The following is a 27,897-nucleotide window of genomic DNA, read 5'->3' on the forward strand; positions in this document are numbered from 1 at the left end:
ATACCTTCATCTGGTTTCATCCAATTTCATGAACAACATGAATTTGACTGTTCATGATAACATATTCACTTAGGATCTCACTTTGTGAAGTTGATAGGACAAAAACATTGATGAATGCAACAAGTATATAGTCGCCCCCTAAATAGTGAATAGAGTGCCATTTGGGACAACCATTTTGCCTATGACTAATACACAGAGGGCCCAGGGAGGGGACAGGGGAGGGGCTGCCGGGTGTGGGGTGCAGACGACTCCTCTGTCACGCGGCTGGGACCCTCGACCTATCCCATCCTGCCTTGCTCCGACCAGAAACCAACGCAGGGCTGGCTGACCTGGTTTCCCATAAAGCCTTATTACTTTGTAAGCACAACCCCAGAAATTCCCCTCCCCTTGCTGTCTATGTCTCTTTCCAGACATGTCAAAGCCATATATGCTCCTCAAACTCAACTCTGGACCTCATGGGTGCAATTAATTATCCGGTAAAACAGACACCCAGCAGGCTCCGGACCTCGTAGGGTAAGCGTTGAATACCCCTGTTATAGGCTATGTGTTCATATGCTATTTCAGGGCTTGTTTCTGTGTACCTCTATGTACATGGTTTGGTAGGAAAATGGAAGGAAAATGTATGAAATGGTTCCAGGCTTGTACCATGTGTTGTGCACCTGCTATCCCACATTAAAGATAAGTCACCAAAAGAAAAAGTCACTCAAATAGACTGGCAGCTGGAAACAGTTCAAAATATCTGGGCTGACCGGAATCGCACTGCACTCTCACTAATGCCAAGGAGAAATAGCATGGAAGCTTATCACAGTATGCTCTTACAAAATATGTTTTTATATTTCAAAGAATTTGTTGTAGCCTACAACACAGTACACCTATAACTGTGACAATGACCGTATAATAACAGTCCATTGTCATATTAAATCAAGTTGGGAAAAACACAATTATTATTATTCTACACACTTATTAGCCCATTGTTAATATTTTGTTCTATTCATGTTGGTTTATGTAAAAGGTCCACATGATATACAAATACGCAGATTTGTCATATCAATATCATATCATATCATAAATCGAGTCCTTTGTTAATGCTCTTCTCATCAAGCATGAGTAAGCAGAAAGACTCTAGCATGGGCGAGAGGCCACCTCCCGGCTGGCACAATCACACGAACGAAGAAACACAACTCATTCATAAGTAGAGAGGAAGAAGAAGAGACATTACTCACAAAAGCGTATCCAGTGGTCACACATACCGAACAAGTTACAGAAATACGGTGAAGTGAAGGAAAAAGGCATCAGATTTAGGGCGTTTCGCGCTCTCTCTAGCCACAGCTTCTTTGATTTGGTGGCGGTGCTTGCCCTCTCTCTTCCTCGTGTAGCCTATGATTCGATTTCAGGAGGGACGCGCAGCAGTGAGCAGTGCCAACGTTGCGCACCTCTGCCCTACTCACAGACATGCAGTGGGAAAGAAGCTGTCCCGGCTCGCGCTATCAGCACACGGTGTCGCCCCCCCCAAAAAACTAGATTTTTTTTAATGCAGTTTGTCACTAAAGTTATGTAGCCTTACACGACCGTTTGTTACAACCAAACTCTGACAACTAGGTAGGCCTACGTTAAAGTACAGTGATATTGGCAGATGGCATATAAGGCTATACTTCACCGTTGACAGTGACAGGTGAATTGAGATGGCTCTTTAACAAATGGAATTTGAAATGTTATCCCTTATTGCATTGAAAGCAGACTACACCATCTACCATCCTACATAGTATATTCTCAAATCTGCCCCCTAGTGTCAGACATGCTTTACAACAGTATCAGATGAGGAAGTTACAGTATTGGGTATCAGATACAGTGCCTTGCAAAAGTATTCATCCCCCTTGGCGTTTTTCCTATTTTGTTGCATTACAACCTGTAATTGAAATAGATTTTTATGTGGATTTCATGTAATGGACATAAACAAAATAGTCCAAATTGGTGAAGTGAAATGAAAAAAAGAACAAGTTTCTTTTTTTTTTTTACGGAAAAGTGGTGTATGCATATGTACGCACACCCTTTGCTATGAAGCCCCTAAATAAGATCTGGTGCAACCAAATACCTTCAGAAGTCACATAATTAGTTAAATAAAGTCCACCTGTGTGCAATCTAAGTGTCACATGATCTGTCACATGATCTCAGTATATATATACACCTATACACCTGTTCTGAAAGGCCCCAGAGTCTGCAACACCATGAAGACCAAGGAGCTCTCCAAACAGGTCAGCGACAAAGTTGTGGAGAAGTACAGATCAGGGTTGGGTTATAAAAAATATCAGAAACTTTGAACATCCCACGTAGCACCATTAAATCCATTATTAAAAATGGAAAAAATATGGCACCACAACAAACCTGACAAAAGAGGGCCGCCCACCAAAACTCACGGACCAGACAAGGAGGGCATTAATCAGAGAGGCAACAAAGAGACCAAAGATAACCCTGAAGGAGCTGCAAAGCTCCACAGCGGAGATTGGAGTATCTGTCCATAGGACCACTTTAAGCCGTACACTCCACAGAGCTGGGCTTTACAGAAGAGAACCACTTTAAGCCGTACACTCCACAGAGCTGGGCTTTACAGAAGAGTGGCCAGAAAAAAGCCAATACTTAAAGTGTTTGCCAAAAGGCATGTGGGAGACTCCCGAAACATATGGAAGAAGGTACTCTAGTCAGATGAGACTAAAATTTGGCTTTTTGGCCATCAAGATAAACACTATGTCTTTCGCAAACCCAACTCCTCTCATCACCCCGAGAACACCATCCCCACAGTGAAGCATGGTGGTGGCAGCATCATGCTGTGGGGATGTTTTTCATCGGCAGGGACTGGGAAACTGGTCAGAATGGAAGGATGGCGCTAAATAAAGGGAAATTCTTGAGAGAAACCTGTTTCAGTCTTCCAGAGATTTGAGACTGGCATGGAGGTTCACCTTCCAGCAGGACAATGATTCTAAGCATACTGCTAAAGCAAGACTCAAGTGGTTTATGTGGAAACATTTAAATGTCTTGGAATGGCTTAGTCAAAGTCCAGACCTCAATCCAACTTGAAGGAGCTGGAGCAGATATGCCTTGAAGAACGGGCAAAAATCCCAGGGCTAGATGTGCCAAGCTAATCGAGACATACCCCAAGAGACTTCCAGCTGTAATTGCTGCAAAAGGTGGCTCTACAAAGTATTGACTTTGGGGGGGTGAATAGTTATGCACGCTCAAGTTTGATTTTTTTTGTCTTATTTCTTGCTTGTTTCACAATGAAAAATATTTTGCATCCACCTGCATAAGTTGTAGGCATGTTGTGTAAATCAAATGATACAAACCCCCCCAAAAAATCTATTTTGATTCCAGGTTGTAAGGCAACAACATAGGAAAAATGCCAAGGGGGGTGAATACCTTCGCAAGCCACTGTATAATGTAGCCTGACGACTCACACTAAGTGGTGGAAAAAGTACCTAATTGTCATACTTGAGTAAAAGTAAAGATACTTTAATAAAAAGGACTCAAGTAAATTTAAAGTCACCCAGTAAAATACTACCTGAGTAAAAGTCTAAAAGTCTTTGGTTTTAAATATACTAGTATTAAATGTAATTGCTCAAATATATTTAAATATCAAAAGTAAAAGTATAAATAATTTCACATTCCTTGTATTAAGCAAACCAGAAGGCACGACTAATTATTTTAATTGTTTTTACGGCTTGCCAGGGGCAAACTCCAACACTTTACAAATGAAGCATTTGTGTTTAGTGAGTCCACCAGATCAGAGGCAGTAGGGATGACCAGGGATGTTCTCTTGATAAGAGTGTGAATTGGCAATTTTCCTGTCCTGCTAAGCATTTGAAATGTAACAAGTACTTTTGGATGTCAGGGAAAATGTATGGAGTAAAAAGCACATCATTTTATTCAGGAATGTAGTGGAGTAAAAGCTAAATATAAATAGTAATGTACATATACCCCCCAAAAAACTACGCTGTCGTTCACTACATCATTGAAGTAATTTGTGGTGATGAGGGTCACAAGGGGCATTGTAGAAAACAAATCGTCTCTAACCAAATCAGGGTATCAAAGCCAATGACACAATTTCAAACTGCCGCTTTGACCACGTGTTCTGGCTCTGGCCCAACCCATCGGTTTCTGGAACAATCAGACAGCCCCAAATGTGTTGTGAAGGGTCGGGGAGGTACTCAGATCCCATACTCATTGTGGAGAACAAACTAAAGTCTGTGGGCGTGGCGTAGCGTTCGGCCGGAGCAAGGAGTGGTAGCCAGGAAAGATATACAGGTAGCCAGGCAAGATATACAGTACCAGTTAAAAGTTTGGACACACCTACTCATTTAAGTTTTATTTTATTTTTTTACTATTTTCTACATTGTAGAATAATAGTGAACACATCAAAACTAAACAATTACACATAAGAATCAGGTAGTAATCGAAAATGTGTTCAACAAATATATTTTAGATTCTTCAAAGTAGCCACCCTTTGCCTTGATGACAGCTTTGCACACTCTTGGCATTCTCTCAACCAGCTTCATGTCACCTGGAATGCATTTAAATTAACAGGTGTGCCTTGGTAAAAGTTAATTTGTGGACTTTCTTTCCTTCTTAATGCGTTTGAGACAATCAGTTGTGTTGTTGTGACACGGTAGGGTTGGTATTCAGAAGATAGCCCTATTTGATAAAAAACCAAGTCCATATTATGGCAGTAACAGCTCAAATAAGCAAAGAGAAACGACAGTTCATCATTACTTTAAGACATGAAGGTCAGTAAATCAGGAACATTTTAAGAACTTCTTCAAGTGCAGTCACGAAAACCACCGTAGCGCTATAATGAAACTGGCTCTCATGAGGACCATCGCAGGAAAGGAAGACCCAGAGTTACCGCTGCTGCAGAGGATACATTCATTAAAATTAACAGCCTCAGATTGAGACACATCTCAAAATCAACTGTTCAGAGGAGACTGCGTGAATCAGGCTTTCATGGTCGAATTGCTACAAAGAAACCACTATTCAAGGACACCAATAAGAAGAAGAGACTTGCCTGGGCCAAGAAACACAAGCAATGAACATTAGACTGGTGGAAATCTGTCTTTTTGGACTGAAGAGTCCAAATTTGAGATTTTTGGTTCCAACCGCCGTGTCTTTGTGAGACGCAGAGTAGGTGAACAGGTGATCTCCGCATGTGTGGTTCCCACCGTGAAGCATGGAGGAGGAGGTGTGATGGTGTAGGGGTGCTTTGCTGGTGACACTGTCTGTGATTTATTTAGAATTCAAGGCACACTTAACCAGCATGGCTACCACAGCGTTCTGCAGCGATACGCCATCCCATCTGGTTTGCGCTTAGTGGGACTATCATTTGTTTTTCAACAGGACAATGACCCAACACACCTCCAGGCTGTGTAAGGGCTATTTGACCAAGAAGAAGAGTGATGGAGTGTTGCATCAGATGACCTGGTCTTCACAATCACCTGACCTCTACCCAAATGAGATGGTTTGGGATGAGTTGGACCGCAAAGTGAAGGAAAAGCAGCCAACAAGTGCTCAGCATATGTGGGAACTCCTTCAAGACTGCTGAAAAAGCATTCCTCATGAAGCTGGTTGAGAGAATGCCAAGAGTGTGCAAAGCTGTCATCAAGGCAAAGGGCGGCTACTTTGAAGAATCTAAAATATACAATATATTTCGATTTTTTTCAACACTTTTTTGGTTACTACATGATTCCATATGTGTTATTTCATATTCTACAATGTATTTACATTTACATTTAAGTCATTTAGCAGACGCTCTTATCCAGAGCGACTTACAAATTGGTGCATTCACCTTATGATATCCAGTGGAACAACCACTTTACAATAGTGCATCTAACTCTTTTAAGGGGGGGGGGGGGGGTTAGAAGGATTACTTTATCCTATCCTAGGTATTCCTTAAAGAGGTGGGGTTTCAGGTGTCTCCGGAAGGTGGTGATTGACTCCGCTGACCTGGCGTCGTGAGGGAGTTTGTTCCACCATTGGGGTGCCAGAGCAGCGAACAGTTTTGACTGGGCTGAGCGGGAACTGTACTTCCTCAGAGGTAGCGAGGCGAGCAGGCCAGAGGTGGATGAACGCAGTGCCCTTGTTTGGGTGTAGGGCCTGATCAGAGCCTGAAGGTACGGAGGTGCCGTTCCCCTCACAGCTCCGTAGGCAAGCACCATGGTCTTGTAGCGGATGCGAGCTTCAACTGGAAGCCAGTGGAGAGAGCGGAGGAGCGGGGTGACGTGAGAGAACTTGGGAAAGTTGAACACCAGACGGGCTGCGGCGTTCTGGATGAGTTGTAGGGGTTTAATGGCACAGGCAGGGAGCCCAGCCAACAGCGAGTTGCAGTAATCCAGACGGGAGATGACAAGTGCCTGGATTAGGACCTGCGCCGCTTCCTGCGTGAGGCAGGGTCGTACTCTGCGAATGTTGTAGAGCATGAACCTACAGGAACGGGTCACCGCCTTGATGTTAGTTGAGAACGACAGGGTGTTGTCCAGGATCACGCCAAGGTTCTTAGCACTCTGGGAGGAGGACACAATGGAGTTGTCAACCGTGATGGCGAGATCATGGAACGGGCAGTCCTTCCCCGGGAGGAAGAGCAGCTCCGTCTTGCCGAGGTTCAGCTTGAGGTGGTGATCCGTCATCCACACTGATATGTCTGCCAGACATGCAGAGATGCGATTCACCACCTGGTTATCAGAGGGGGGAAAGGAGAAGATTAATTGTGTGTCGTCTGCATAGCAATGATAGGAGAGACCATGTGAGGATATGACAGAGCCAAGTGACTTGGTGTATAGCGAGAATAGGAGAGGGCCTAGAACAGAGCCCTGGGGGACACCAGTGGTGAGAGCACGTGGTGCGGAGACAGATTCTCGCCACGCCACCTGGTAGGAGCGACCTGTCAGGTAGGACGCAATCCAAGCGTGGGCCGCGCCGGAGATGCCCAGCTCGGAGAGGGTGGAGAGGAGGATCTGATGGTTCACAGTATCAAAGGCAGCCGATAGGTCTAGAAGGATGAGAGCAGAGGAGAGAGAGTTAGCTTTAGCAGTGCGGAGCGCCTCCGTGACACAGAGAAGAGCAGTCTCAGTTGAATGACTAGTCTTGAAACCTGACTGATTTGGATCAAGAAGGTCATTCTGAGAGAGATAGCAGGAGAGCTGGCCAAGGATGGCACGTTCAAGAGTTTTGGAGAGAAAAGAAAGAAGGGATACTGGTCTGTAGTTGTTGACATCGGAGGGATCGAGTGTAGGTTTTTTCAGAAGGGGTGCAACTCTCGCTCTCTTGAAGACGGAAGGGACGTAGCCAGCGGTCAAGGATGAGTTGATGAGCGAGGTGAGGTAAGGGAGAAGGTCTCCGGAAATGGTCTGGAGAAGAGAGGAGGGGATAGGGTCAAGCGGGCAGGTTGTTGGGCGGCCGGCCGTCACAAGACGCGAGATTTCATCTGGAGAGAGAGGGGAGAAAGAGGTCAAAGCACAGGGTAGGGCAGTGTGAGCAGAACCAGCGGTGTCGTTTGACTTAGCAAACGAGGATCGGATGTCGTCGACCTTCTTTTCAAAATGGTTGACGAAGTCATCAGCAGAGAGGGAGGAGGGGGGAGGAGGGGGAGGAGGATTCAGGAGGGAGGAGAAGGTGGCAAAGAGCTTCCTAGGGTTAGAGGCAGATGCTTGGAATTTAGAGTGGTAGAAATTGGCTTTAGCAGCAGAGACAGAAGAGGAGAATGTAGAGAGGAGGGAGTGAAAGGATGCCAGGTCCGCAGGGAGGCGAGTTTTCCTCCATTTCCGCTCGGCTGCCCGGAGCCCTGTTCTGTGAGCTCGCAATGAGTCGTCGAGCCACGGAGCAGGAGGGGAGGACCGAGCCGGCCTGGAGGATAGGGGACATAGAGAGTCAAAGGATGCAGAAAGGGAGGAGAGGAGGGTTGAGGAGGCAGAATCAGGAGATAGGTTGGAGAAGGTTTGAGCAGAGGGAAGAGATGATAGGATGGAAGAGGAGAGAGTAGCGGGGGAGAGAGAGCGAAGGTTGGGACGGCGCGATACCATCCGAGTAGGGGCAGTGTGGGAAGTGTTGGATGAGAGCGAGAGGGAAAAGGATACAAGGTAGTGGTCGGAGACTTGGAGGGGAGTTGCAATGAGATTAGTGGAAGAACAGCATCTAGTAAAGATGAGGTCAAGCGTATTGCCTGCCTTGTGAGTAGGGGGGGAAGGTGAGAGGGTGAGGTCAAAAGAGGAGAGGAGTGGAAAGAAGGAGGCAGAGAGGAATGAGTCAAAGGTAGACGTGGGGAGGTTAAAGTCACCCAGAACTGTGAGAGGTGAGCCATCCTCAGGAAAGGAACTTATCAGGGCGTCAAGCTCATTGATGAACTCTCCAAGGGAACCTGGAGGGCGATAAATGATAAGGATGTTAAGCTTGAAAGGGCTGGTAACTGTGACAGCATGGAATTCAAAGGAGGCGATAGACAGATGGGTCAGGGGAGAAAGAGAGAATGTCCACTTGGGAGAGATGAGGATCCCAGTGCCACCACCCCGCTGACCAGAAGCTCTCGGGGTGTGCGAGAACACGTGGGCAGACGAGGAGAGAGCAGTAGGAGTAGCAGTGTTATCAGTGGTAATCCATGTTTCCGTCAGTGCCAAGAAGTCGAGGGACTGGAGGGAAGCATAGGCTGAGATGAACTCTGCCTTGTTGGCCGCAGATCGGCAGTTCCAGAGGCTGCCTGAGACCTGGAACTCCACGTGGGTCGTGCGCGCTGGGACCACCAGGTTAGAGTAGCAGCGGCCACGCGGTGTGAAGCGTTTGTATGGTCTGTGCAGAGAGGAGAGAACAGGGATAGACAGACACATAGTTGACAGGCTACAGAAGAGGCTACGCTAATGCAAAGGAGATTGGAATGACAAGTGGACTACACGTCTCGAATGTTCAGAAAGTTAAGCTTACGTTGCAAAAAATCTTATTGACTAAAATGATATAGTACTGCTGGCTGGTGAAATAGGCTAGCTAGCAGTGGCTGCGTTGTTGACTTTGTTTGAAAGTGTAGCTGGCTAGGTAACCTCGACAATTACTCTAGACTACACAATTATCTTGGATACAAAGACGGCTATGTAGCCAGCTAAGATCAAACAAATCAAACTGTTGTACTGTAATGAAATGAAATGTAATACTACCTGTAATACTACCTGTGGAGCAAAGCGGAATGCAACTACTCGCTCCAAACCAAACCGGAAGTGCGTATCGTAGAGGGAGAGGCAATAGAAGTGTTGTTTCTTGTATTATTGTCTTTTGTGTCTTTAGAGGACTGCTTCACCTTAATGTCCCCTTTCCCTTTTCTTCTGTCCTTATTTTGTCCCACTTTGTCCCTTCTTTGTCCCTTCTTCTCTTCTGCCAACTAGACACTCCTTGTTAGCTAGCTAGCTTCTTTCAGGAATGTCCCTAGCAACTGCCTAGCAACAGGTAAACAACTTAGCTAGCTAAGAAAACGGTATAATTTTATGAAAAATTGTTACTTTTTCAAAAGCCTTTCTTCTTTGTTTGCTGCTTGTTTGGTCTCCTATTCAGTTTGCAGTTTTCTTTTGATTTTTTTTCGATGTACTTTACTCTAAAAAAACATTTAAATTTCAATATTTGTAGGAGCTCATCTTTTCAGCTGCTGCTGCTTAATTTGGAACAATCAAACAAAATCTCAATGTAGAAAATAGTAAAGATAAAGAATAACCCTTGAACGAGTAGGTGTGTCCAAACCTTTGACTGGTACTGTAATCATCAACATTCACAGAATAAACACCAACACAAACTTGTCAAAGCGTTTATTCTGTTTTCAAAATACGCATTTTGAAATCTGTATTAAATCAAAAGAATTTAGAGCCATGAGATCTCTATAGGATTTTTTGACCAGGTAACTAACAAATTATTATTGAGGGAACTATACTGTAACATATTTGACTTTCCAAAGCTTTGACCCTCACATTTAAATATCTGAGCTAGCAGATGGCCAATCCACAGTAACCGACGGCAACACCGTGAAGCCGAGAGATGGGTCTTTGAATGTCATAACAGACGCTCCCTACATTAGGCCTTCCATGTATCAATATCACAAGGAGTTTTGAATGAGCTTCACTGATGTACTCTCAATATGGCCTTCCTACCTCCTGTTGCCTTCCTCTAGCTCTGATAGAGGTAGTTGTACTGCAAGGCAGTAGAAGATGAGGCAATGTGCCATTCTCAGAGTCCCTAATCACACCATTTTCCCTATATAGTGCATTACGTTTAACCCAGGCCCATAGGGCTCTGGTCAAAAGTAGTGTGCTACGTAGGGAAAGGGCTGCCCGGGACACAGCCATAGACACGTTGGAATTCACAGCATGTTCCCCATAAACAGAGAAAGGGGACTGCCAAAACGCTATGCTACACCAAGCCCCTAGGGGCAGTGTTGACCAGCCTTGACCTCAAATACCAACTCTTACACAGACTTACACGGACTCACATAACGTTGACTCTAAAAGTATATTTTGAAGCTTTATTACAGGCCTAACTCCATGTTCATGCAGCAGATCAGATTAAAAGTTTTTTTTTTTCCTAAACCCTTTTTGCAACAAAATATCATAGTTATCAGAAGGAGTCCAAACAAACAGAGAATGTCATGTTAGAACATAAGCGGTGGCCACACGACACATGCACACCGGCACATGCACACCGGCACATGCACACACGACACATGCACACCGGCACATGCACCGCCTAAAGTGACGTTGCAGTACACAAATATCTGTGTTGCTTTTAGAACTTCTGGCTGAAATTATACATCTACAGTGCCTTCGGAAAGTATTCAGACCCCTTGACATTTCCCACATTTTGTTACGTTACAGCCTTATTCTAAAATGGAATTTTAAAAAATTCCCTCGTCAATCTACACACAATAGCCCATAATGACAAAGCAAAAGAGGTTTCTAGAAATTATAGCAAATGTATTACAAATAATAAAACTGAAATACCTTATTTATTTGGGTATTCGGACCCTTTGCTATGAGACTCAAAATTGAGCACAGGTGCATCCTGATGTTTCTACAACTTCATTGGAGTCCACCTGCAATAAATTCAATTGATTGGACATGATTTGGAAAGGCGCATACCTGACTATGTCCCAAAGTTGACAGTGCATGTCAGAGCAAAAACCAAGCCATGACGTCGAAGGAATTGTCTGTAGAGCTCCGAGATTGTGTCGATGCACAGATCTGGGGAATGGCACCAAAAAACGTATGCAGCATTGAAGGTCCCCAAGAACACAGTGGCCTCCATCTTTCTTAAATGGAAGAAGATGGGAACCACCAAGACTCTTCCTAGAGTTGCCGCCCAGACAAACTCCAGAGTTCCTCTGTGGAGATGGAAGAATTTTCCAGAAGGACAACCATCTCTGTAGCACTCCACCAATCAGGCCTTTGTGGTAGAGTGGCCAGACGGAAGCCACTCCTCAGTAAAAGGCACATGACAGCCCACTTGGAGTTTGCCAAAAGGCACCTAAAGGACCCAGACCATGAGAAACAAGATTCTCTGGTCTGATGAAACCAAGATTGAACGCTTTGCCCTGAATGCCAAGTGTCACGTGTCACGAGAATTATGTTCTCGATGTTCAATAACCCAATTCAATTAACTACTCAGCCTGAAACCCATAATTTGTAGGAAACTGGTTGAAATGAAACAGACGGAGGCCCAGCTACGATAGTCAGAAAGTTTATTTACGAGAGCCCCCCTGTGCATATACAGTGATGTTCCCTTTATAACATTCTCTTAACATACGCACATACATACACACTAACATTAGGAGAGCTATCTACTTCTCTACAATTCTCACCACAGTTGATCACTCCCCAGCTGACAGTTCCAGTCCCCCCCAAATAAGGGAAACCTGGAGGGCCTCTCCCTGTCCTATCTTATCTCCCCAGAGTTATAGCCGGGTCGGTTCAAACATAGGTTAAGGCTCCTCTTTGTTTTCTTTCGGGACACACATACATTCCTCTCTTATTATTTTTAATTACTCTTTGTCCATGCTACAAAACCTCTAATTCCTAATGGTTAAGTTTCCGGGTAGAATTACTTAATCATTTATCTTAAACCTTTATAAAATCTTTTAACACACGTCTGGAGGAAACCTGGCACCATCCCTTCGGTGAAGCATGGTGGTGGCAGCATCATGCTGCTGGGATGTATTTCAGCGGCAGGGATTGGTAGACTAGTCAGGATCGAGAGAAAGATGAACAGAGCAAAGTACAGAGGGATCCTTGATGAAAACCCTGCTCCAGAGCGCTCAGGTCCTCAGACTGGAGTCAAAGTGTACCTTCCAACAGGACAACGACCCTAAGCACACAGCCAATACAACGCAGTAGTGGCTTTGGGACAAGTTTCTGAATGTCCTTGAGTGGCCCAGCCAGAGCCCGGACGAACATGTTCGAACATCTCTGGAGAGACCTGAAAATAGCTGTGCAGCGACGCTCCCCATCCAACCTGACAGAGCTTGAGAGGATCTGCAGAAAAGAATGGGAGATCTCCCCAAATACAGGTGTGCCATGCTTGTAGCGTCCTACCCAAGAAGACTCAAGGCTGTAATCGCTGTAAGGTGCTTCAACAAAGTACTAAGTAAAGGGTCTGAATACTTATGTAAATGTGACATTTCTGCACACATTTCTAAAAACCTGTTTTTGCTTTGTCATTGTGGGGTATTGTGTGTAATTTGATTTAATCCATTTTAGAATTAGGCTAGACTGATTTAATCCATTTTAGAATTAGGCTGTAACGTAACAAAATGTGGAAAAAGTCAAGGGGTCTGAAGACTTTCTGTAACACTGTATTTAAAGCTTATGGACAGAGTGCAAATTACAGGGGGCCAGAGGGGTCTCAACCCCCCTGAATGAGAGATGAGACCCCCAAAACGCAACAAAAATCTAACTTGGAGGGGGTCTCTAAATAATGCTAATTTAACCATTCTCCTATTTGTTTAAAATGCAATTTGTACTGCTACAGTGGTAAATATTAAAATAAAAGCTTATTCCAAATTAAAGTAACTCCCCCACCACCACACAGGGACATTCCTGTATTTCAGTACCCTTTTAGGTGTCCTGTCTTTTCTTTCTACAAAAAATGTCATTTTTACAGCAAGACACCAATTAATTCAGGATACAAAAGTGTAGACCTAATGGCAATCGTCGAATGTAATTGTACTTTTTGATGTTTTGTGACTCTTTCCATTCATTAAATGGCGGGCGGGCAGTGCACTGTTTGGATGCTGGAATTGTTTTGGAGTGGACCAACATGTGCAGGTATTGAATTGAATTGAATTTATTTTGGGCAATGGACACAGACACAACAAATGTGGACCCAGAGGATATCACTTGAAAGTATTAATCAAAACGCTGGTTTCCAAAGTGGTCCTCGATGGAAAAAACAATAACACAAGACAAAATTACAAACAACCATCATACATTCATTTATATTGACATCCTACAAAGTGACACTATTCACTGCACTTCACCCTAACCTTAAATCAACCATATTCATTTCACATTAAAACAATCTATTAATTGCACATCATACTGATCCTTCAAATAAATACACCTGACCAGCATGCAGAAGTAGCTTTAATTGAAGGTCACCTCACAGTGAAGGAATACCTGATTTTACGCCTCTAATTACTCCGTACTAGGAAAGCAATTTTTTTCTGTCAGATGTAGAGGAAGGTGATGAAGGAATGAGGAGAGGGGATGAGCAGCCTTCTATCTACCAACAAGATTAAACAGAGGAACAGGGCTGCGGTTCAAATGGCACCCTATTCCCAACATAGTGCACCACTGATTTGGGCTCTGGGAGGCAGCCAGGATAAGTGAAGACAGATGTAGGATGTAAGTGGTGTAAGATTTGACTGGAGGCGAACCAGTGTAGAAGGAGACTGGGGGTTTAATGCGGTTTAAATCCTCACATTACCAGATTGGTATGGATTGTTTTCCGCAGATTTAAGAGAAGAATCACCACAGCTTTATTAAACCAATCCCAAGGAGCTGATGCCATGACCAACATTCCTATCCCAGGCCAGACTTGTGTCCCAAATGGCACCCTATTGCTATATCGTGCAAACAATTTTATCAGCCCTCCATTGGCCCTGGTGAAAAGCAGTGCTCTACATAGGAAACAGGCTGGCGTTTGGGACGCAGGGAACTGTACCTGATATTACTGAGGGAAAAGTGAAGTGGGAGAGAGCATCAATTAAACACTACATTTTTTAACAGAATAGATCAAAAGATCCACCCTTATTTTGAATTCCTTTCTTCTGCTTTGAGGGTCAAAATGATCATACATAGTCATAAGGATTGCAGTGTGGTAGGTGAGTTTGACGATAGATTAGCATCTGCGTCTTGTGGTCAGAATGTGACTTTTTTTGTGTGCTTTGAAACAAAATGCCCTTCTGGTACTGCGCAACTTCTATCTCCTCTTTCCATCCTTGACAGACGACATGCAATATTCACCACCGTGCCAAACTTTTTCACTCACCCTGGCTACGTCCCAAATGGCACCCTATTCCCTTCAGAGTGCATTCTTTTTTACCCTGCCCTGGTCAAAAGTAGTGCACTATAAAGGGAATAGGGTGCAATTTGGCACACATTCTCTGTATGCCTCCCAGCAGCTAACTTGTGAAATGTCGATGCTTTGTGCTCCACCTGTCCGGGACTCGGTGTGTTTTGTGTTCGTGAGTGTGTTTGTGTGTGAGAGGGTTTTTATTGCATGTCTGCTTCTCTTGCTTCTTTAGGATGGCTTCTCTCTGGAACACTCTCAGAGGAGAAAGAGGATGGGAAGAAGAATGCATGTTCCATAATGTCTGTATGATGACAGACATTTTGTGTGAGCCAATGTTTTTTTTTAATGTGAGTCATCCGTTGATGGATGCATGAACTGTCCGTGCACAAATTGTCCGTATTTCTATGCAAATTGTGTGATTTGACAGAGAAAAAAAAAAAAATGTATGAATGCTATTTACTCCTTTTTCATGAGTCTCTGTGTGACCGAGCCTGTTGTATGAACTGATATTTACTGCAAAAAGCATATTTGGGTTCTTTTCCCCTTCTATAACCTTCCAAAAATAACATTACTGTCTGCTCACAGCACTCAGGATGAGCAAGATAGATAGATATAGAGTGTGCAATAAATACTATTTTGTCCCGACATGAGCCTCTCTGTGTGCTTCTGTCTAAAAGACTGAGTGAGTGAGAAAGACTGTCCTACTACCTAATCCTGTAATTCAACAGAATGACATTGAGAGCAAAGCCAACCTGAGCCCAGTGAGTGATACAGAGCTAAACACTCTGCGTCCCAAAATGGCACTCTAATCCCTGTATAGTGCACTACTTTTGACCGGGGCCCACAGGGAATCCTATAGAGCGCTGCTCAAAAGTAGTGAACTATCTAGAGAATAGGGTGCCTTTTGGGACACGCCTAGTGTCTGCTAGGGAGACACTGCGGTACGTCTCATTCAGAGAGACCCACTACCTTTGGTTGTCAGCATGAATCTACCTAACTAGTACTTACTGTGAGATGCATCATCCCACACGGCACCCTATTTCCTTTATAGTGCACTACTTTCGACCAGGGCCCGTAGGTCTCTGGAGTAGTGCGCGGTGTATAGGGAATATGGTGGCATTTGCGACACAACCAGTGATATCAACTATGCTGCTGCCCTTCTAACTGGCATCTTTGGTGGAAACAGAACAGACTCCTGGCTTTGGAATACATTTTCATGAGTTCTACACAACATACTGGAGCAACCCTTGCCTTGGTAGACTGGTTACCATCTCCCCCAAAGTGGATTAACCCGGTTGGAGCAGTGGTTAGCAAGTTTGCCTACGGTCTGGTGTTTGAACCCCACAAGCGGGGTTGGCTATCCCCGTTCACTACAATACTGTACATCACTGTTTCCATCTATTATGTGTTCTACTGCCTGAAGGACAAATTCTGACAGCAACACTGTCACATGCCACGTTCTTTCTGAACACCATTTAGCATTCATGTCATTCAGTGGGGAGTTTAGTCTGCTACATATATGTATCTTATCTCTGAACCTGCAGGGGCTGCATGCAGGCTCCTTCACACCATGGCACCCTCTGCAACCTGTGTGTTTGTGTGTGTGTGTGTTAGTGCATACGTGCGTGCCCTGCCCACCTGCCTTTGTGCATGCGTCCGTGAACGCAGAGTGAGAAAGGAGGAAAAAGAAGTAGACAATTATTTAACGTGAGCAAGGACTTAGGAGGGGAGAAGTGAGGATGTGATGAATTACAAAGTGCCAGCACCATGACAGTAATCTGGGCCAATCCCCTACTGCGCCTGGCTTTTTAGTGCTTAATAATGTTATGACTGACACCACACCCTCTACCTCTCTCCTCGCTTTCTCTCAAGTCTCCCTCTCTCTCTCTTCTTCCTTTCTTCTCTCTATGGAGATGTGTTCAACTTAGATCGACCCAGAATCCCCTGCAGTGAATTAAGGTCAGGGGTCTATCAGACTGAGACACACAGCAAGTCAAATCAAAGTTTACCATCACAGAACCAATCAAAAACACCCAATCAAAGCACCGAGCACTGCCACAACCAAAGGCTGTCGTCGATAACAAACTACACCGCTTTCTAACGAAGCGCTCCAGGCTCACCATACCGTTCCAGTTGTCACATGATCACATGATCACATGACTCAATCTGGGTCGCCTAAATTGATGTGAATTAAATGGCCAACAGCTGTTGCTGCTTCCGCCAGTCATCCCTCAGCCCCCAGCTACCAACTACATGCTGTCTGTCTGTTTGTCTGGGGCAGGAGGGTGTTGCCTTTACATCCTCGGCAAATTAATATTGATCGACTTCCAGGCAGCTGTGTGTGTGTGTGTGTGTGTGTGTGTGTGTGTGTGTGTGTGTGTGTGTGTGTGTGTGTGTGTGTGTGTGTGTGTGTGTGTGTGTGTGTGCGCGTGCGTGCGTGTGTGTGCGGGTGTGTGTGGGGGTGTGTGTGCGGGGGTGTTGGTGGATGCTTGTGTGTGGGTGTGGAGCAAAGTTAATATAGGAAACTAAAAATAAAAATAGTTCTGACATTTTTTTTATTAACAAACTAAAACTATACCGAAACTATTATCTTTGACTCCAAAACTAACTCAAATACAATGAAACCCTTAATGTATTATGTTCAGTTTTAGTTTTCAAGCTATTGGGGTTGTCAAGCTGTTGTTGTTTTTTTCAAGCTGTTGGGATTTTCAAGCTGTTGAATCTGGCAGGTAAATGCAGCTTGGAGATGGCGATGTTTCAGATTATGCCTAGCTTGTTCATCGCTATCACTAGCTATCAGGGGGAAAAAATCACCTGTGCAGCTATCTTAATTCTTCTTACGTACTACTAAAGTTAAAAAGCATTGAATTTGTGTAGACATGGGCGAGAGATTCCTTCCACCATCTTTTTTTTTAACCAGTCTTGATGTTATTCCTTTTAAATCACAATGAGATTGACTTAAACCTAAGCTAACCTATGACCCGGCCCATCACCTTATGTATTACTGCACTCCAGTTACAAGAAGTGACATCCCCAAAAACACACAAAACTATACAACCCCAATGGCTCCTAGCCTCCCACGCATGCTTTCTGTCCCTAACACTAACACTAAAACTGAAACGAAATAACGTGTGTGTCTGTCTGTGCGCACACAAATATGTGTGTGTGTGTGTGTGCACATAAGTGTGTGTGTGTTTGTGTCTGCATGACAAACATGATCAAATACCACCTGTACTTGATCATGTTTTATCTGTCTCCTGCTCCCAGACCAGACCAGACATCTGGCCCACCAGCAGTAGAGTTCATGCCAATAGCACTTGATGTGATGAATGATGTCCCTCTCGCCTCCTCTTCCTCCGTGACTAGAGCTCTGTGTTCCGAATGGCACCTTATTCCCTATATAGTGCACTACTCAAAAGTAGGGCAGGGCCCAAGTGTTGCACTATGCAGGGAATAGGGTGCCATTTGGGATGTACCCTACTAGAGTCCGGGAGGTGCTGCCCTCGATCACAAATCTCTCCTCACAGAGATCAATATTACCCAAACAAGAAACGCAAACATCAAATTCCTTCTCCAGCCTTCACCGCCTTATAATTGTGTGTTTATTTTAAATAAACATGTGGCGAATCTCCGGATGACCTTACCTCATACTCTTCCCACTGACTTAGTAAAATACATTGTTATCCTCCGCTGCCTTGGGAGGGAAAAGGGAATCAACGGAGCAGAATTTGAAATGGCACTAAATGAATGTTTGCTCTGAATCACGAGGATTGCCTTTAACTGGACTGAACAGGTTTTGCCATCCTTACAATCTGCGCTAAATGGTTTTAATTAGCCGACTGTAACCTCGTCGGCTGGGCGGAAGAAAGAACTGCCTTTTAATCGGGATAATTAAAGAAAGAGAGCGAGAGAGAGGGGAGAGGGAAAGAGAGAGAGGGAAGGGAAGTGTGGGAGGGGGAGAGAGAGATGAATGCGCTCAGGCTCTGTCTCTGCATGGCTACAATGCAAGATGGGGAATTTTTATGGAGGAAAAAATAGACAAAGTTAACTCGGAACGCCAACACCACTCAACATCAATACTGCATGCAGCCCATGCACTAATGTTCTAGTTCAATGCTTTACTGGACGAGAGGCAGGGCGCTAAAATAAGGGCCCCATACAGACTTCGATCAGCAGGAACAATCTCTTAAAGGTAGGCCCAGTAGAGATACAGACACAGTTCTGCACAGAGGGGATCTAATATTTATAAGGAGATGTTCTGAGGCTCTGTGTGTGTGTGTGTGTGTGTGTGTGTGTGTGTGTGTGTGTGTGTGTGTGTGTGTGTGTGTGTGTGTGTGTGTGTGTGTGTGTGTGTGTGTGTGTGTGTGTGTGTGTGTGTGTGTGTGTGTGCATATCAGCCCTCAACTCCTCTGCCCACCGCTGAGATGTCTACAGTATAAAAGAAGACCTGTACTGTATGGACTAAGCTGTCAGTGTATTTACACGTGCAACGCTAATCCAATCGATGTCCCTTTACATTAGCAGTGCAATAGTACATGCATAATGCATTATATACATGTCTATGTATAATACATGAGCAATTGTGTTAGTATCAAATTATACAATTATGTACTCTCTTTTTGCTCATCTTTATCAAGGGATCCAATCATTCCGGACCGCCCTGTACATTGTATACATTTCATATGCAAATATGGACAAATACTGTACGTATGCATGGTTTCAATACTGCATGTGTTGTACCTAGAGTCTGGGTTGAACTGCTAGGTAGCTAAAGTTTTGTTGTATCGCTATGGCCCATAATGTGTGTGTACAGTGTGAGTGAGTGTGTGCGTGCGTGTGACTGACCTGTGCTGCTCTGGATGGTCCTAACGGTGGTGGTCGTCCGGGGGGGTGGGATAGCCCTCATGTTGCCCCCCACCATGCCCTCCTCATCTTGGGAGCAAGAACCCTTCTCGATGGCACGGACGTAGCTATGACTTCGCATACGGAAGCAGCCCGACATGGGGAGGTCCAGGGCATCCACCGCCTGGGACTCCATCTCACTGAAGACGGACTCGCACACTGCCTCGATCTGCCCGTTTACCTCCACCTCGCTCACCTGCAGGGGGCAACAGACACACACATACAGGAAACGGGAAACACAAGTTAGAGAGACCTACGCCCCACACCTCACCAGAGAGAAGCCTTGTACACAAGGGTTTATAGAATATTCAGGGATTTTGAGGAATCCAAACGACACAAAGACAAGTACAAAACAATCAGAAAACGTACTTAGTGCAGAGGGGAGGAAAAGTTGCAGGGTGAAAGTTCACGGGCCATCCAAGTGCAGTGCTATAGGGGTGTGTTGGCAAAACACATAGGACGTGTGTGTGTCTCTCCATGTCTACAGGAGGGAGGACTCACAACTTGTCTAAATAAGTGTCACAACATTGGAGAACTAAACTAAGGGAAAGTGTGTGTAGTGGTTGTATTGTCTTCATAGTCCCCTACAGGACTCCACAGAAACCAAAAGTCTCCAAGGTGGACTTTCATTCTTCTAGCCTAATAGATTTGCATGGAAGGAGAAAAGAGGGAGTATGGGAGATGTAGGGTACCTGGGTGAATTGTGACCGGGGGTTTAGCAGGATATGAAGGAGAGGAGGGAGGAAGACTGACTGGGTGCTTGAGACAACATGTTGGAATGGGGGCAGGTGATTGGCCGGAGAGGGCCGCAGAACATGTGTGGTAGATATACAGTATAATGTGATAGATAGGAAGAGAGCTTGTGTGGTGTTAGATATATAATGTCATAGATAGGAAAGGAGCTATTAGAGAGCTCTGAACCTCCAGGGCCTTCGGTCATTTAGTCTAAGGCTATGGTGTGACCACAATCTCTCAGTGATTCATATGCATACATACTCATGTGCATTTGCACTGTCATTTTTTAAAAACAAATTCATGCTTGCTCAAAACCACTCCCATCATTATCAAATTTCCCAGCATGCACTATTGCAGGTCTAATTTCTTAATTGTCTGTTTCAATAACTGCGTTTGCATGTACTTTGATTGGTTGATTTATCTTACGCTACACAAACAACATGCAATTTTCTAAACTAATTCAATCTGTTAGTAGTTGGACTTACTGAGATGGCTGCTCCAGTTTATAGGGCGACAGGTAGCCTAGCGGTTAAGAGTGCTGGGCCAGTTACCGAAAGGTTGCTGTTTCAAATCTCCAAAATGATCTGTCAATGTGCTCTTGAGCAAGGCACTTAACCCTAATTGCTTCTTTTAGTCGCTCTGGATACATGATTCTACTCAATTCTAAAAATATGATTTAAACGGAGTTTCAAAATTCAATATCTCCTACAAAGTTCAGATTGTTGGATATCCCCACTCTGGCTGGATTTCAATAGTAATTACTCATCACTTTGCAAGCCAGCATAATGTGACTTGCAGGCTTGATGTGGCCTGTAAACCAGGAGTTTCATACCACTGCATTAGCCAACAAAGAAAGACTTTGTCATAAAGAGTTACATTTTAAAGCTAACTTAGACACTCACTTTGTGAAGGCAATATTGAAGCTGTTGAATAAAACAACCATGTGTCTGTCACTAACAAATACAGTCATGGGTGGTAACTACAATTCACTATAAACGCAATGCACACTGGGAAATAAGCAAATAAGTTAGAATAAATGTTCAGGTTGAATTGTAGGTTCACTCAACCTAAGATTCAAAGTTGAGTGAACACACAATTCAACTTATATGGGTTCAGAATATGGGTTCAGCTATAAGCCAAAAGGTTGACCAAACTCACAATAATATTGCAGTTGTTGCCTTACAATTTGGCCACTCAGTCTGTCAATGTGCTTTTGAGCAAGGCACTTAACCCAAGCACGACTCCAACACCATCATTAAGTTTGCTGACGACACAACAGTGATAGGTCTGATCACCGACAACGATGAGACAGCCTATAGGGATGAGGTCAGAGACCTGGCAGGCCCAGTACGGCCCAGTACATCACTGGGGCCAAGCTTCCTGACATCCAGGACCTTTATACTAGGTGGTGTCAGAGGAAGGCCCAAAAAATTGTCAAAGACTCCAGTCACCCAAGTCATAGACTGTTCTCTCTGCTACCGCATGGCAAGAGGTACTGGAGCACCAAGTCTAGGACCAAAATGATCCTTAACAGCTTTACCCCCAAGCCATAAGACTGCTGAACAACTAATCAAATGGCCACCCGGACTATTTACATTGACCACCCCGCCCCCCTCTTTGTTTTTACCTTGCTGCTACTCGCTGTTTATTATCTATGCATAGTCACTTTACAAATGACCTCGACTAACCTGCACATTGACTCGGTACCGTTACCCCCTGTATATAGCCTCGTTATTGTTATGTACGTTTCCTGTGTTACTTTTTGATTGATTTGATAATTTTTTGATAATTGAGTTTATTAAGTAAATCTTTTATTAACTCTCTTTCTTGAACTGCATTGTTGGTTAAGGGCTTGTAAGTAAGCATTTCACGGTAAAGTGTACAGCTGTTGTATTTTATTAGAATTTTACGTTGAATCAACTTCAATGCTATTTTGTTGAGTAAAGTACCAATCCTATTGCAGATGGTTGCCTTACTATTGTACATTGAATCAACGTATACTTTTTGTTTTACAGTGCACGCACACACACACACACACACACACACACACACACACACACACACACACACACACACACACACACACACACACACACACACACACACACACACGCACACACGCACGCACGCACGCACGCACGCACGCATGCACGCACGCACGCACGCACGCACGCACACACACACACAGGAGCCTGAGTGCTTTCCCGTTGTCTTCCTGTATGCTGCAGTCTGGTCGGGCTTTTTGTAGATGTCACTGTGGCTGACAGTCCGCTGCTGCCTGCCTCACACTAAAGGCCTATGTGTGTGTGTGTGTAGACATGTTAGTGTGTGTGGACATAGTAAACAAACAAAATTTAGACCAACTGGGGACATTTTGTCGGTCCCCACAAGGAAAAAGTATATTTCTAGGGGGTTTAGGGTCGAGGTTAGAATTAGTGTTAAAAAAATGTTTCTTAACCCTTACATTACATGGTGTGTTGTAACACCACTTAATCAAGTGTGCAACACCTTGCCAGGGACAGGGAGCCCTACTGGGAAATGTTAAAAACATTGTTTAGGTGTTTCGAGTACTGTTTAGTGCAGAATTAGATACATTCTAAGCTTCTTAATACTATTTTGGTGTTTCTGGAATATTTGAATGTTTACAATTTATTTATTTATCTGATAATTTGCCCAATTAACCCATTTTGGCAGGCATTGCTGAGCACAGTGCTCCTTCCACCAACATTAACTAGAGGTTTTACAACAAGCATGGCAGGATACTGTATTTGCCGCTACCATAAAAAATGGTAAATGTGGGAATGGGTCACTCTCATCATTGAATGTCATTTTCCTGAGGGTTTTGATGTCTGTTCATCATGATCCATTACACCTCATGGCGCAACAAGCTAATATTAATATAGAAGTATATTTGTCTTTCTTCAAACATTGTGTAAACATTTTTGAATTACCCAACATCCTCTAAAAACACAGCCACATGCAAGATAAGAAGTGCAAAGAGATTAAAAACAGACTCCCAATGAGTTCAATCACTCAATTTTAAATCTTTGGTTATCCTCATAAAATATACTTACATTTTGAGCAAAATATTAAATTTGATTTATTCTTACGTTTTTTGATCAAATGAAATGAACAAATCAATGAAATTACTTGCATTCACTTTTATTAAGTAAATTTTTTTTGTTGGTCCATTTCAATTCACTCCGGAGAAAAAAATACAGTGCGGCTGTGTGGTTCAGTGTGTGACATTTCTGTGAAATTCAAATTAAATGTACCATCTTACTGCCTCAATGGTTCAATTCCCACTTCCACCTGTCCCACTTTCAGTCCTTCTCTGTCTACTCCTGTTTCTAATCTGTCGAAATAAAGCACTGGGAAAAAATGAAAGTGGAATTCCCCCAAAATATTCTCCACATGCCCTCATCATCAATCAATATTTAGGCTATAAATCATTTGCATTTCTTAATCATTTGATTGTATGAGAGATATGTTTTTTTTGTGTCTGTGTTTTCATGGAGCCTTTTACATGCACTGAAACCCCACAAAGTGTTTCCACAACACTCTCTTAAATCACAAATATTCCGATTTAAGAAACACTTTGGGTTTTGAACACTTTTGGTTCAGAAAACTTGTTTGCTCAGCTCCTTAACACAAGGATATATGAGCAGATGCTTAAGGTCTACTTTATAAAGCGTGCCACCAGTGCACATGGCAGTAATTGCTTTTAAACAACGGCTGTGCAGCATTACTGTGGCGAGAGACATAAATCACACTGGTTTTCCAAGGTGTGCTATGAGAATTAAGCATCTAGCAGGAAACAATGTATGTTGTACTACACGAAACAGAGCATTCGCAATTAGCTGTTCTGCTAATGACCAGTGGTGGCTAGAATTAAGTGAATGGAACGGTATCAAACGCATGGTTTCCATGGGGGTCCTGAGTGGCGCAGCAGTCTAAGTGCTAGAGGTGTTACTACAGACCCTGGTTTGAATCCAGCCTGTATCACAACCGGCCGTGATTAGGAGTCCCATAAGGCGGCGCACAATTGGCCCAGGTTTGGCCAGGGTAGGCCGTCATTGTAATTAAGAATTTGTTATTTTTCTTTTCTTTTCTTTTTTTCTTTATTTAACCAGATAGGCCAGTTGAGAACAAGTTCTCATTTACAACTGGGACCTGGCCAAGATAAGGCAAAGCAGTGCGACACAAACAACACAGAGTTACACATGGGATAAACAAGTCCAGTCAATATCACAATAGAAAAGTCTATATACAGTGTGTGCAAATGTAGTAAGATTAGGGAGGTAAGGCAATAAATAGGCCACAGTGGTGAAATAATTACAATTTAGCAATTAAACACTGGAATGATAGATGTGCAGGAGATGAATGTGCAAGTAGAGATACTGGGGTGCAAAGGAGCAAAAAAATAAATAACAATATGGGGATGAGGTAGTTGGATGGGCTATTTATAGATAGGCTGTGTACAGGTGCAATGATCGGTAAGCTGCTCTGTAAGCTGATGCTTAAAGTTAGTGAGGGAGAGATAAGACTCCAGCTTCAGTAATTTTTGCAATTCGTTCCAGTCATTGGCAGCAGAGAATTGGAAGGAAAGGGTGCCAAAAGAGGAGTTGGCTTTGGGGATGACCAGTGAAATATAGCTGCTGGAGCGCGCGCTACGAGTGGGTGCTGCTATGGTGACCAGTGAGCTGAGATAAGGCGGGGCTTTACCTAGCAAAGACTTATAGATGACCTGGAGCCAGTGGGTTTGGCGACGAATATGAAGCGAGGGCCAGCCAACGAGAGCATACAGGTCGCAGTGGTGGGCAGTATATGGGGCTTTGGTGACAAAACGGATGGCACTGTGACAGACAACATCCAATTTGCTGAGTAGAGTGTTGGAGGCTATTTTGTAAATGACTTCACCAAAGTCAAGGATCGGTAGGATAGTCAGTTTTACGAGGGTATGTTTAACAGCATGAGTGAAGGATGCTTTGTTGCGAAATAGGAAGCAGATTCTAGATTTAATTTTGGATTGGAGATGCTTAATGTGAGTCTGGAAGGAGAGTTTAAAGTCTAACCAGACACCTAGGTATTTGTAGTTGTCCACATATTCTAAGTCAGAACCGTCCAGAGTAGTGATGCTAGACGGGCGGGCGGGTGCAGGCAGCGATCGGTTGAAGAGCATGCATTTAGATTTACTTGCATTTAAGAGCAGTTGGAGGCCACGGAAGGAGTGTTGTATGGCATTGAAGCTCGTCCGGAGGTTTGTTAACACAGTGTCCAAAGAAGGGCCGGATGTATACAGAATGGTGTTGTCTGCGTAGAGGTGGATCAGAGAATCACCAGCAGCAAGAGCGACATCATTGATGTATACAGAGAAAAGAGGCAGCCCGAGAATTGAACCCTGTGGCACCCCCATAGAGACTGCCAGAGGTCCGGACAACAGGCCCTCTGATTTGACACACTGAACTCAATCTGAGAAGTACTAGGTGAACCAGGTGAGACAGTCATTTGAGAAACCAAGGCTGTTGAGTCTGCTGATAAGAATGCGGTGATTGACAGAGTCGAAAGCCTTGGCCAGGTCGATGAAGACGGCTGCACAGTATTGTCTTTTATTGATGGCGGTTATGATATCGTTTAGGACCTTGAGCGTGGCTGAGGTGCACCCGTGACCAGCTCGGAAACCAGATTGCATAGCGGAGAAGATACGGCGGGATTCGAAATGGTCGGTGATCTGTTTGTTAACTTGGCTTTCGAAGACCATAGAAAGGCATTGACTTGCCTAGTTAAAATTTAAAAAATATATGCTCGGTACCATTTTATTTATTCCATCAAGCTATTACAATGAGCCATTCTCCCTTTAACAGCCGCCCAGTACTTAGGACAACCCTGCAGTCCATGTGCAGTCCTAGCTGTTGAAAATGAAAGCAGTCCTGTTTCGGCTCTAATGAGAAAGCCTAATTGGAATATTTCTCTATGAATGTCATTGGAGTCTACAGAAGAGGAATGAACAGACAGACAGGATGATGGGGGGGGGGGGGGGTCAGGGAAAAGATGGGCTGTATTTCTAATTAGTGCTGTGAATTTTACTCTGATCATCAGACCTGAAGAAAACAACACCCAAATGTTTGGAGATGGTTTGGTTTAATTATCCGCTCCCATGTGATTGTTGCTTGAATGATTGTTTGATTGTTGATTTGGGGATGGTTTGGGGTTGGATTGTTTTTGGTTTGGGGTTGGATTGTTTTTGGTTTGGGGTTGGTTTGGGGTTGGATTGTTTTTGGTTTGGGGTTGGTTTGGGGTTGGTTTGAGGTTGGTTTGGGCTTGATTTGGGCTTTTTCAATGGTTCTTTAGGGTTGTTTCCTCTCCCCTGCTACCGTTGGGAGTAAGTAAGGACAGGAGACAGTTAGGGAATGGGACAGGGGGAGGTACGCGCCCCCCAGGGGCACCAACCTGGCTGATGGTGCTCATGGCTCTCATGTAGCTCTCATTTCGCGAGCGGAATTTGGGCGAGGCCAGGAGCCCTGCCGGGTCCAAGCTGTCCAGGCTTCTATTGATGGAAACCTCACTCACCGCCCGCAGGTAGCTGTGGCTCCGGATCTGCAGCTTGGGAGAATGCGAGTCAGTGGAGATCCTGCAGTAAGACAGAGAGAGAGACAGAGAGGGTTGGAGAGAGAGCGATAGAGAGAGAAGGGGGGGGGGGGGTATGCATGAGAGACAGCCTCATGCATCTTCAATCGCTTCAATCTTCAACCGCTTCAGGACCAGCCCATATCTAATCAACAAGCATATTGTCTCAGAAGCTGCGAACGTCCTTGGAATATCTTTTGATTCGCACGATAAAGTGGAGAAAAAGGACTCTGATCCATATAAGTAGTGGGGAGATGTGTGTGAAAGGGGTGGAGGAGAGAGATTAACACGCAGACACGTGTGCACACACACACACACACACACACCCAAACACACACACACAAACACACACAGCTCTCCCGCAGAGGAAGCTGAAGGGTGAGCTCATTAGCCCTCATCTGCAGGCACCAAGCAGGTGTGATATCCTTCAGCACCTTCACACCTGTGTGTGTGTGTGTGTGTGTGTGTGTGTGTGTGTGTGTGTGTGTGTGTGTGTGTGTGTGTGTGTGTGTATATATGCGTGTGTGTGTGTGTGTGTGCGTGTGAGTGTGTGTGTGTGTTTGTAGGTCCACAAATATAACTCCACATGCATTTTGGTGTTATGCAACCTATGAAAGTAAATAGCTTACCTTATTTCTATGCGAAATTACATCATTACAACAGCATCGGACAGACAACATAAACATCGGACAGACAACATAATATTAACACATGCAATGAAGTGAATGTGTAGAAAGTTGAATTGTTTTTCAAACAGGACACACATGAACACACACACACACACGCACACACACACAGAAACACACACACACATCCTCTCTCTCTCCTGTGACTCTCTCCCTCCAGGTCCAGTCTGTCTTAATTATGTATCGCCTCCTTAAAATAGAGCGTGGTTACCACGGCGAAGCAAACCCGATTACTCATTCTTGGATGGATGGAACATGGGGCGAAAGATGGGCACACAGGGACTGGTGCAGTGAGGGGTGGAGACAGAGGAGACAGAGGAAGAGGCGAGAGAGGGGAATGGGTAAAAAGGGGTGAGACAAGGGATGAGAGTGGGAA

At 44.3% G+C, this 27,897-nt stretch overlaps 1 protein-coding gene across 5 annotated transcripts in view; it reads right to left on the bottom strand.

The window, feature by feature from the left end:
* LOC139532002 (disks large-associated protein 1-like) overlaps positions 1-27,897 on the bottom strand; it is a 282,607-nt gene that overhangs the window by 74,831 nt on the left and 179,879 nt on the right. For 4 of the 5 annotated variants that reach the window (XM_071329086.1, XM_071329085.1, XM_071329087.1 and 1 more), the window contains exons 5-6: positions 26,659-26,839; positions 19,417-19,669 (exon numbers count right to left, since the gene is read on the bottom strand). In XM_071329086.1, the coding sequence (XP_071185187.1) occupies positions 19,417-19,669; positions 26,659-26,839 (434 nt within the window). The remainder of the gene's footprint in view (positions 1-19,416; positions 19,670-26,658; positions 26,840-27,897) is intronic. The other variant, XM_071329088.1, reaches the window with a different exon arrangement.

Source organism: Salvelinus alpinus, chromosome 10 (assembly GCF_045679555.1).
Source record: "Salvelinus alpinus chromosome 10, SLU_Salpinus.1, whole genome shotgun sequence".
In the NCBI taxonomy this organism is placed as follows: domain Eukaryota; kingdom Metazoa; phylum Chordata; class Actinopteri; order Salmoniformes; family Salmonidae; genus Salvelinus; species Salvelinus alpinus.